Below are 12,387 nucleotides of genomic sequence, written 5' to 3' on the forward strand. Positions count from 1 at the left end.
GTGACACCTGTGTGTGAACAGCCCATTCATTTGTAAAGCACTTGTGAGGAAAAAAATGTTCCCATTTAACAGTTAGCTACAATGGACATAGATAACACCAGAGGAAAAAATAAATGAAAAAAAAAAAAAAAAACAGTGAATGGATGACTCAGTTATTTTTCAAGGAAGCATTAATCTGAACATATACCAACAAATTACCTGACGGCATTAAGTGTACTACACAAGATTCAGTTTCAGAATTAACTACATTTGTGTGTCCATCACAGTAATAAGCCCCTAACTGTTATATTTAAAATGTAAATCTTTAATAAACTCCAAAATTTCATTTTGCAATCTACTGATCATGAACTGCAAATGGAGGCTGGGGCCCCCATGGTGTGATCTGTAAGCGGCTGTGTCACGCCAGTGTCCAGCGATCACAGATCACGGAGGAGAGAAGGCACTTGTCTTCCAGGAGGTCGCGTCAGGACGGGTCAGGCCCCACCACACGACGGCACCATCCACTCTCGTGCCACAGGCAGAGGCTACGAGGAACTGGTCCCACGCCTGTCACTTGCCAGAGGTGCCAGAAGTTCCCTACAGCACCACAAAATGCAGAATATATTCCTGGAGCTTTTGCCGGTTGCATTGAGGTAGAAAAGTGCTGCTGAGTTCTAGAACAGACACTCTCTTTTGTTTGGTCTCTTTGAAAACCTAGAGAGAAAGTTTAGATTAAACGAAAGACAAACGAAAAAGGGTAAGGGGGCGGGGAGACATTTCTGTCACCAACCCTTACTTGATGGGCAGTAAGGTACATAAAGCCATATCCAGGCTTTAAGAAAATGTATGTGTAGGGTGTGTGTGAGCACGGGGAAGGAAGGTTACGGGGGTGGGAGATTATGGGGGCAGGTGTGGGGTTTACTAGTGTACTAGATTTTAAATTTTATGTTAGAATAAAGTCACAGAAGAGTTCCTCACAAAAACCACTAGTACCTCCATGGAACTCATGTCCCAAGTAATTTGTGAAGATAAAGGATAGCTTAGGATACTTTTAGCAATACTGGTAAAAACACAAGAAAATAACTGAAAATCATATGGCATAATTAACATCCCCACCAAAACTGCAGTAGAATCTTGAAACACATGGACACCTTCATTTAGGATGAAGAGGAAAAAGAGGACAATTTTGGAACATGCAAATAAATCTGTACGGAGGGGCCTCACCTTCAACATGCCCCTCCTCCTCCCAATCCCCAGAAATGCCTGCATGATTAATCCTGCAGAAACTGCTTTCTCTCAGGGTCCAGCCCAACACAAAGGTGACTCAGACAGATTAGATCTAAACAAAAAGGACAGACATGAACACGTGCTCTTGTACCATAAGTGGTGGACACTCACCCCGATATCCTTAAACATTTTCACAGCATTCTTCACAAGACAGTAAGTGGCACTCTCAGCTGTGGAGAAAGAATCAGGCCCTGTCAAATGTTTAGGCCCAGGGACAATGAAAACCCCAGTATTCACGGGAAGAGAGGGTAGAAGGCTGGGAAGAGGTCAGAGCAAGTCCGGGGACCGCGCCAAGCTCCTTCTTCTACCAGTCACTTGTGAGGTCGCGAAGGGTCTGCTCTTTCTTCAAATTTACGGTCACCTTTTGGGGGTGCGTGGGGGAGATGATGGAGACAGGGGTAGGGAGAGAAAGAGAAAAAGGGAGGGAGGAAGGGGAGGAGGCAGGGAAGGACAGAGAGAAGAGGAAGGGAAAGAGAAATACCCAAAATATCCATCTTGAAGGGTTTTTGTGAGACTCAAATGAGCCAGAATGTAGTTCTTTTAAACTGTGCAGGAATGCATAGATGACTCCTACTGCAGTGGAACCAGAAAAAGCACAAGCCCAGAGGTCAGAAAAAAGGAATTCTAATCCCAGGTTGCCCTTTAGCTAGCTGCACGATCTGGAATAGTGTCTTCACCTCTAAAGTGAGGTGATTCTAGGTCTTGATCTCAATCTAGAGATACAGCTATAGACGCAGCTATACATCTCTCTACATGCCACTCTGTAGAGCTCTAGCTTTCTCCGGAGAAGGCAATGGCACCCCGCTCCAGGACTCTCGCCTGGAAAATCCCACGGACGGAGGAGCCTGGTGGGCTGCAGTCCATGGGGTCGCTATGAGTCGGAAGAGACTGAGTGACTTCACTTTCACTTTTCACTTTCACGCAATGGAGAAGGAAATGGCAACCCACTCCAGTGTTCTTGCCTGGAGAATCTCAGTGATGGCAGAGCCTGGTGGGCTGCCATCTATGGGGTCACACAGAGTCGGACACGACTGAAGCAACTTAGCAGCAGCAGCAGCAGCAGCTATCTCTAGATAAATATCTAGTGATCGATTATCTCGAGATCCGTCATGGCTTTAAAAATGATTGAGTCAAAGTAGCTGCAGTCCTAAAGCATAACTGTAGAGAATGCTACTCCCATCCCAATCACACCTTTTCCATAAGAGACAGAACCAGGTGCCGGGCGGGGGCGGGGGGCAACAGCGGTTCACACTGCTGCTGGGAGTTCCTGGGTTTAGCACTCGGGAACTGTTGGACCACACCTACTAACTCCAAACACACCACACCCTGCGAACAGGCAATTCTCCTATACAAGCCTACAAAAATAAGTCCATTTGTTTACCCAAGGACACACTCAAACATGTTCACGGCAGCACTATTCAGAGGAGTGCTGAACTGCAAAGCCCAAATATCCATCAGTGATGGACAGGAATCAATGAAATGTAAATATTTATACAGTGGAATACTATAACACAAGAATAAACTACATGCAACAGCATGTATGAATCTCGCTTACAATGTTAGGAGAAAACTGCCAGACATGAGTGTATCATCTGTGTAGTTCAATTTATACAACACACCCAAAGAAGTAGTAGGAGCAATCCATGGAGTGAGAGGTCAGGATGATTTTGCTTTCTTTTTTTCCAACTATCTGCAATGTGCAGATTCCTGTAATCAAAAACGACATAGCTTTCAAAAGAAGCCAAGAGAGGGGCACACATACCATACACGGCAACCCTCCTCTCCGTTCTCGTGATCAGGTATTTGTGCAGCTTCTGCAGGAATTCAGGCTCGGGAACGGGACCGCCGAAGTTGTGAATGAAGATAGCGGCAGAGCTGTAGGCCTCCAGCAGAGGCCCGAGGAGCCTCTGTAGGAAGGTGATGAACTGCTGGTGCTCCTTGGACTGGCTCACCTGGGAGGGCGAGAGTGGAGACCCAGTCGTGGCGGGGACAGAGGCACCGCCTCGGAGCACCAGCAGCTCAAGAAGGCGGCCCCTCGCTGCCCCACACAGAAGCAGCCTACCGCTCCGTGGGCTCAGAATCGCCCCTGGAGATGACTGCAGGTTTTGAAATGTGTTCTTTATTGTCATCAGTGACTTTCATGGTATTTGAGGTTTACATTCATTGAACAGCTAGCTGCCTAGAAAAAATGGTTGTACTTGAATGACATAATTATGACATACTGTCATCACTGAAAATGGCTGGTACCCAGGCTGGACCCTCCAGGCTTTGAAGCCTGGCTCAGCAGTCCCTCAAGTGCACAGAAGGCCACATGCCTCGACCCCTGACGTCATCTCAGTCCCTCCCGGCCCTCATGGCCAACACGCCCACGTGGTCTCTGGCCCAGCCCAGTACCACAGGAAAAGGTGGTGGTGGTGATGGGGTGCTCTGCGCAGTGGGGGCTCGCAGTGGCCCCCCAGAAACGTGCACGTTCAGATAAGCCTCCCTGGGGCAAGATTACTGCCCCATTTTGAAACTAGTAATACCTAAAAGGAAAAAACCCCAAAAGTCACTTGGACTCTGAGTCTATATGCCTGTGTATGTCTGTGTATGCCTGTGCACGCACACATGCGTGTGTGTGTGTGTGTGTGTGTGTGTGTGTGTGTTACCCCACTGCAAAGAAAGCAATCCACTTAGGGTATTCAGAAAAGTAGGGTCATTCTTACTGATTGCTAAAATTACAAATTAGACAAAATCGCTTTTTCTAAAGCAAGGACCATCAATCTTTCAAAAATCAAATCTTCTGACAGGATTTGTTCAAATGAAGGCAAAGAGCCTGATGCATGAAATTCTGGGAGCGATGGCAAGACGGAACACGACTCAAGCAGAGCAACTGGGCCAGCGGCAGCGGAGCGTGAACTCCTCCTCTCCCTCAGCTGGCACAGCGCCGCCTTCTTCAGTGATGCCTGAACAGAACCTCTGCCTCTTCAGCAGTGAGTGCAGGGAGGGCTACCGCTCTGCACCTGTGCATTCTGGAGAGAGGGTCACGAAAGGTATCATCTATGACGTTCATCTTCCTGAGAGCTGAGACTCTTGTCTCTTCTTCCATTTATCTATACCCCAGACTGAATCGTTTCAGGGATTAATTCAATTCAGTTTCAGTGTCTTAACTGGGCAGAAAGTGCCACGGCCAGTTTGTGAGTGCTTTGAGTACATCACCGGAGTCCCAGTTTTTAAGCACCCTGTCAATCTGTGGCAACATGAGCCTCAACTCCACACTGTGGTGTCCACCCAGATTCTTCACCCAAGTACCTTCAGGTAGCAATCTCGTTGCTCCTCACCAAAATCGCTGTCTTCATCTTCTTCATCACTTCTCCAAGACAAAGGTTCCGGAAGCTTCTTGTCCCACTGCTGCTCGGCAAGACCAGGACTGATATCTTCCTGATCATCTTGCTATGCCAGGGAGATGACCAACAGTTGATAAATGTGCTCAGGCACACAAACGCCCGCCCGGCTGGACCCCAAAGTCGCCCTCTCTCATGCCCTCCCCTCCTCTTTCTGTCCAGCCAGGCATGAGATCAGTCCACCACCCTCTCCAAACCCAAAATCACTCAGGAGACAGCAGGGGAGGAAAGAAGAAAAGAAAGAGTGAGGGTAAAAGCTACCAGCCACGTCAATTAAAGTACCATCAGCTCTGCTAAACTGGCATCTACTTTCCCACGCCACACCCTTTATACAGAAGCTGCCAAAATTAAAACAAAACCTCAAAAAAGAAAAATGTACACATGAAAGCTACAAGCACATGGATATACAGAAGATCTGGTCTTGGAACACAGGCTTCTGGATGCCATGGAACCAAGTCAAGACATGCTTTATGCAACACCAGTTACATAAAAGGAACCAAAATAATATTAAACCATTCCGAAAGACACTTACTCTCTCCATTCCTATTTTTCTCATCTCATCTTGGACATGACTCTCTCTCTACACATACACACACACACACACACACACACACACACACACACACACACACATCAAATGGAATCACTGGTAAAGCGGGTGGTAGAAAAGATAATAAAGAACAAGAAACTAAAGGCAAACAAAAGCAAGCTAGCCTTCTTACCTCCGCCACTATAAGAATGCCATACTGGATAAACCTGCCCACTGTTTCATGGCAAGTCTGGTAAAAGGTCTGGCAGGGCTGCAAAGAAAAGGCATTTCAGCGTAAATCACATGGTCTTCCACTTAGTTTTTTTAAAGACAGAAGACAGTGTACAAAGTGGCTGCCAAATACTTCCATGGTATCACCTGCCTCACTCCACTAGTCAAGCACTAAGCTTTCTGACGCCACCCTCTTGACAAGCTCACACTGTGGACAAAGTCCGAGAAGAGGCCTTGTCACCTGACTGGTAGAGCGCCCAGTGAGGCACCACCTGCAGACGGAGCTCCTGAGCCGAGTTCCCCCAGCCCCACCCCTCCAGTAGAGTGCGGCCTCAGAAGGGCTACGTGACCGGCCCCTACACCTATTTTTTTCCTTTATAAGACAATTTCCCTGCAAAATCTATCTTACAGTAAATGCTGTACACAAGGTGGTGGATGAGGAAATGCAATATGTATTCAAGTAATTAAAAAAAAAACCCAAGTGAAAGACAATGTCAACCTTGAGAGCCTTATCTACCCTTTTCTCTCCCATCCTGCCCCCCAGATTCATGCGAAACAGATTCCACAACAGGACACAAATATAACATACACAGACAATGCTGTGGAGGAGGGCTGTACTCCCAACACCTGTACTCAGAAATGTCCCAGGACACATTCCCATAAGTGGAAAACAACAGACTTTAAAATAAGAATTTTATTCATTGATGACTTTGAGGAGAAAAAAAAAACTCTCTACTGCTTAATATGTATGCCTCATTATAAATGTCTAGAAGTGTTCAAATATAACATAAATGCTCGTTAGTTCTGCTGGGCCTTAGTTCCCCCACTTGGAGGAGGGGCTGAGCAGATGAGTTTTAAGACTGTTTCTGACTCTCATCGTCTAGGTTTCTCTCATCCATGCGCGGGCATGTTAATCATTTACAAACCCCTGACCCAGTGGCTTATGCCTGATAAGAGGTTCTGTGCCTCTGGATCTGAGTGATGGAGAACGCTGAGCCCTTGCAGCCATCAGAGCACAGGACGGGTTCTCTGGAGCAGCGACCCTGAGAGCAAACCGAGACAGTAACAACGCAATGGTCTGGCGGTCACTGAGACCCAGGGGGAGGATGTAAAGCTTCAGTAATAGACCAAAAATTCTCTAAGAGCAAAGCATTTTATGTTTTCATTAAGATGCTCAAGAACAAGAGAAGAGGAGACACTAAAGAGTCTTCACTTACGAGAGAGATGGTGCCTTCATTGGAGAGCAGATAGCACAGGCTGGCGGCCTTGCGTACCAGCTGCTCCTGGCTGACCAAGCTGGGAGACACGGGCCCTCCTGGGCCCCTCTTCTTCAGAACTGCGTAAAGGCTGCAGGCTGAGAAAGTAAAAGCATCAGCGAAGCTGCAGCCTTAGATCTCCAAGAAAAACCTTGGAGAGGCTCAGACTGGCTGGACTACCACAAAAGATCGTTGATACATCCAAAATAATTATCTGCGTTCACGGAAATTCAAGTAAATCCCTTCAGAATTTACTTCTGATTCCATGTGCTCCCAACCCTGTCAGACCTTCTTCAGAGGCTTCCATCCCCTCTGCCCTCCGTCTCCTCTGTTCCCCCGACTCACTCCACTGCCACAAGTATGTCTCATCTCAACTAGACTTCCAGATCCTGGGCAGCAAGACATCTGACCTCTCCTCCTTGGTAAATCATGTGGTACTATGTATACAGCAGCTCAGTTACTCCTCATCGAATAGCAAATATAAAAATAAGCTATAATCAGTGAAACAGCAGATGACACTTTTATTTCAAAACTAAAACTATAGCAACACATTCCCTGAAACCAGGGACTGTCATCCAAACTGAAGTAGATACCATCACGTGCTTTTGGCCACTTGATTTGCCATGAAAATCCTTCAGGGCCTGACATACCTATGATGGCCTCCATGATAAAGACGTGGAGCACCCCATTGCTGTAGAAGTTGAGTTCAAAGACTGATGGGATAGTTGTGCTAGGAGTAATAAAAAACTCATCGTTCTTGCTGGTGTGGGTGATTGTGATACAATTTCCCAGCAGCTGTATGGCATGCATGACTAAATCTTCTGAATTTCCTGAGAAACCCAAGTCAAAATCACGAGCCAGGACTTCCTCCTTCATCACAAAGAAGTCTTCCACCAATGTGGAGAGGTCAATTCCCTATAAAAACAGACAGAAGTGGTCTCATGAGAACACAAAACCCACTTCTCAAAAGATGGAGAGACTGCTCCAAGGATTTTTTTTTTCCCCCTTGCCTTGGCTTTCCTGAAGTTTGCTGTCAGAAAAAAAAAGCCAGAACACCAGTGTAAAGAAAGTCAGAAAACTGGTTAAAAAGCTGTCCAGCAGGAATGTCAAGATATTTCATGTCCAGAGCATATTCTAGCCACAAAACATGATGTAGCATGTAAGGTCTCAAAAGGAAAAAGCCACCTTCTGGAAAGAAGCAGTGCTTATTTTTTAGCAAGAATTTCTCAAATTTCTGGGCTGGTATTTATATATTGGCACTACATTTGATGTTCAGAACATGACTGCGACAGAGACAGACAGACAGTCTTTCCCATTACAGGACTTAGACAAGTGTATTGTAGGAAAGCAGAGTGCAAGTCCTAAATACAAGTCAAACAGCTTGGAAACCATTACAATTAGAATACTTTCTATCTGTCAAAAGACATGCCTTATTTCCATTAACTGTATTCTTCAAAGAATGCCTTACTGTCAGATAAAACAGTCCCTGAGGCTTTTTTCATATAGATGTCTTCCTCCATTGGGTTGAAAGCCCCTGTGGGCAGAGTCCTCAGATTATTTTACTGTTCACCTCACAGGACTGTGCTTCCCTGGTGGCTCAGATGGTAAAGAAACTGCTTGCAATGCGGGGTTCGATCCCTGGGTTGGGAAGATTCCCCTGGAGAAAGGAACAGCTACCCACTCCAGTATTCTTGCCTAGAGAATTCCATGGACAGAGAAGCCTGGCAGTCCACGGGGTCGCAAAGAGTCGGACATGACTGAGTGACTTTCACTCACAGGACTAGCTGGAAGGGAGCCAAATCTATCAGTGGACAAGCATCTGAAAAGCTGACAAAGCATTTCCCTGCTTTCTGCTGAACTCCAGTGAGACTGCAGACGTACCTGCCTGTGTCTGTAGAGGAGCAGACAGGCCACGATGTGTGTCGACATAATAGCGCAGGACTTGCTAGCAGCTGGAAGGCAAACACACACCTTTTAGTTGTGCTTTTTTTAATATAGCTGAAACTTTTTACAAAGTACCTAAATCTTAAAAAAAAAAAAAGTATCTTAATTAGGAACATTGAAAACTATAAAAGTCTTCTACTGTATTTATTATACCTGATTCACCAAAGGGAAGTCACAATTTGCTCTGGACCAGTGGAAGCTCATTAGAGATCAATGCTCATATAATAGCATTCAGTCTAAGATAGGTCTACCCTCAACCCAGAAATCGATTTTAACTTCCTCTTTTCAACCTGGACCAGAGGCAGGTCAGAGGTAGGAAGAAAGGGGTCAGACAGACATCTGAGAATGGCTATAGTCCATAACTCAATATTCCAAATTTGTAGAAATTTATAATCACACAAATCAAATATGAAAACATCTATGGAATAATCTAAGATAACAACACCATTTGTGGGTTTTCTGAGATGATAATGAATTCACGAATACTTCATTCATAATTAATGTTACCCCAAGTGTTTAAGGAACAAAAAAGTTCCCAGTACCACATATATTTGGCCTTTAAAAAGTATACTTAAAAACCTTTCATAATACTTGTTTTATAAATGGAAAATAGCACAAAACTGCAAAAAAAAAATTTTTTTATAGACTAGACAGCAACCCATCTGGTCATCTGGGTAGTGGGTTTTATCTTTACTTTCCAGTTTTTCAACATTTAAGGATGTATTATTTTCAGCATCCAGGATTTAAGCAGAGACTCCATCAGACATCCTCAGAAAAGAGGATCTTGGTCCAGCGTAAAGCAATGGCAGCAGCGGCTAGGCAGAAAGGAGCAAGATGAGGTGAGGATGCCTCCACATGGACAGCAAGCGCGGAGGGCCTAACCTGATGGGGAGGAGGCATAGGGAAGGGCGAAGAAATCCCAAGCTATTGCTGCTTCCGACCTTAAAGCAGCCTCTACAGCGTCATACAATGCTGCCACTTGCAACTTAAGGATGGCTAATTCTGCACGTGACTCGCTCCACTCTGATCCACTCCCACAGCATTATTAGTGTACAACCATCCCACTGAGAAGAGCAGAACCTCTTTGGGTACAGAGTCAATGACTCAATGTGTAGTCCCCACAGCTAGAATAAAGCTTTACATGCAAAAGACACACAATATTTACCAAATAAAAAGGATCACGAGGTCACAGGGGAAAGGGACGTGCAACCATAAACCTAGAAGCTGTACCACAAATGGGTTCAAAGAGACTAATTCATGAGCACCTACTAATTATCTGGCACTGTGTGAGATGTTTCATCCAGTTATCTCAAATCCTCTCAGCATGATCTTCCTTCTAATAACTTACTTAGTACCCCCTGCATGTTAGTCCTAGAGCCAGAAGTAGAATCTAACGTTGGCAGATTCCAAAACCTGTATGGTTCACGCTGCATCACACTGAATCTGAATTATGGAATGAAAGAGTGGAATTCTACTTACTGAAGAGAACGTGCTCAGCCAGATGTGCAATTAGTCTTCTTCGGCGGGATTCATCTGTTGCATTTCTAGACTCATTAATGGACGTGTCTGTACCTTCATCAGCAGCATCACTGGGTCTAAAATGTTTTTTGGTTTTTTTTAGACCTCTATAACCCCAATCTTTCCCAAAGCAAATGACATGAGATACAAATGTATTAGATACTTCACTACATATTCTAAATTTAAACCACAAATAGATTATTTCTATGAGTTGTTTTCCTCCAAAATATACTTCATTATAGGCTTCCCTGGTGGCTCAGATGGTAAAGATTCTGCCTGCAACGCAGGAGATGTGGGTTCGATCCCTGGGTCAGGAAGATCCCCTGGAGAAGGGAATGGCTACCCACTCCAGTATTCTTGCCTGGAGAATTTCATGGACAGAGGAGCCTGGTGGGCTACAGCCCATGGGGTCGCAAAGAGTTGGACACAACTGAGTAACTAACACATACCTATTTCATTATATTTAAGACACTCTCCTGAACACAACATGTTATTTATTCATGACTAAGTAATCTGTTGGTACATCACTTTCAGAACTCACTGGCAGAAAAAATGCATAAAACAAGATGCTCCATTTTAAAACAGTTTCAAAAATTCTATATTTAAACATATTTTTAAAAAAGCTTAATATTTCTCTCAGTGACCATTTGATTTGAATTCTGGAAAATTCACATAAGAAACTCTTTTACATGTTACATGAATGTGCAATATGCATAAGCTACTACTACCACAAAGAACATTTCAAGTATTCAAAAAAAAATCAAATAAGAATTCATATATGATTCACAAAATCAAAAGGATTTTAAGATCCAAATAATCAAAAACCTTCAAACTAATACACAAAAACATTACTTCAAGACCCTTTACTAGACCAAATTACTAGAAAAATTACTCAAGTGAGGAAGTAAAAACGAGAATATAAACATCCTTAACAAAGGTAACCAATTTTTCCATGCAATGTAAGAAATCTGTGTGTGCTGAGTCACTCCAGTCATGTCCGACCTCTTTGCAACCCTATGGACTTTGTAGCCTGCCAGGCTCCTCTGTCCATGGGATTCTCCAGGCAAGAATACAGGAGTGGGTCACCGTGCCCTTTTCCAGGGGATTTTCCTGACCCAGGGATTGAACCAGTATCTCTTATGTCTCCTGCATTGGCAGGCAGTCCTTACTACTGGCACCACCTGGGAAGTCCAATATAAGACATAACAGATATTCAGTATAAAGAACTTCCATAAATCTTCAGTTCAGTTCAATTCAGTCGGTAAGTCACGTCTGATTCTTTGCGACCCCATGGACTGCAGTGTGCCAGGCCTCCCTGTCCATCACCAACTCAGGGAGTTTACTCAAACTCATGTCCATTGAGTCGGTGATGCCATCCAACCATCTCATCCTCTGTCGTCCCCTTCTCCTCCCACCTTCAATCTTTCCCAGCATCAGGGTCTTTTCAAATGAGTCAGTTCTTCACATCAGGTGGCCAAAGCAATGGAATTTCAGCTTCAACATCAGTCCTTCCAATGACTGATCTCCTTTAGGATGGACTGGTTGGATCTCTTTGCAGTCCAAGGGACTCTCAAGAGTCTTCTCCAACACCACAGTTCAAAAGCATCAATTCTTCAGCGTTCAGCTTTCTTTATAGTCCAACTCTCATATCCACTGGAAAAACCATAGTCTTGACTAGATGGACCTTTCCTGGCAAAGTAATGTCTCTGCTTTTGAATATGCTATCTAGGTTGGTCATAACTTTTCTTCCAAGGAATAAGCATCTTTTCATTTCATGGCTGCAATCACCATCTGCAGTGATTTTGGAGCCCAAAAAAATAAAATCTGCCACTGTTTCCACTGTTTACCCATCTATTTGCCATGAAGTGATGGAACCAAATGCGATGATCTTAGTTTTCTGAATGCTGAGTTTCAGCCAACTTTTTCACTCTCCTCTTTCACTTTCATCAAGAGGCTCTTTAGTTCTTCACTTTCTGCCATAAGGGTGGTGTCATCTGCATATTTGAGCTTATTGATATTTCTCACGGCAATCTTAATTCCAGCTTGTGTTTCTTCCAGTCCAGTGTTTCTCATGATGTACTCTGCATATAAGTTAAATAAGAAGGGGGACAATATACAGCCTTGACATACTCCTTTTCCTATTTGGAACCAGTCTGTTTTTCCATGTCCAGTTCTAACTGGTGCTTCCTCACCTGCATACAGATTGCTCAAGAGGCAGGTCAGGTGGCCTGGTATTCCCATCTCTTTCAGAATTTTCCAC

At 44.4% G+C, this 12,387-nt stretch overlaps 1 protein-coding gene across 1 annotated transcript in view; it reads right to left on the reverse strand.

Annotated features, from left to right (window-relative positions):
• Positions 1-481: 481 nt before the first annotated feature.
• GPAM (glycerol-3-phosphate acyltransferase, mitochondrial) overlaps positions 482-12,387 on the reverse strand; it is a 36,006-nt gene continuing 24,100 nt past the window's right edge. The window contains exons 12-20 of the mRNA XM_068961640.1: positions 10,089-10,204; positions 8,547-8,617; positions 7,316-7,580; positions 6,627-6,763; positions 5,372-5,449; positions 4,558-4,698; positions 3,029-3,218; positions 1,378-1,436; positions 482-693 (exon numbers count right to left, since the gene is read on the reverse strand). Of these exons, the coding sequence (XP_068817741.1) occupies positions 577-693; positions 1,378-1,436; positions 3,029-3,218; positions 4,558-4,698; positions 5,372-5,449; positions 6,627-6,763; positions 7,316-7,580; positions 8,547-8,617; positions 10,089-10,204 (1,174 nt within the window). The 3' untranslated portion in view covers positions 482-576. The remainder of the gene's footprint in view (positions 694-1,377; positions 1,437-3,028; positions 3,219-4,557; positions 4,699-5,371; positions 5,450-6,626; positions 6,764-7,315; positions 7,581-8,546; positions 8,618-10,088; positions 10,205-12,387) is intronic.

This window comes from Capricornis sumatraensis, chromosome 23 (assembly GCF_032405125.1).
Source record: "Capricornis sumatraensis isolate serow.1 chromosome 23, serow.2, whole genome shotgun sequence".
In the NCBI taxonomy this organism is placed as follows: domain Eukaryota; kingdom Metazoa; phylum Chordata; class Mammalia; order Artiodactyla; family Bovidae; genus Capricornis; species Capricornis sumatraensis.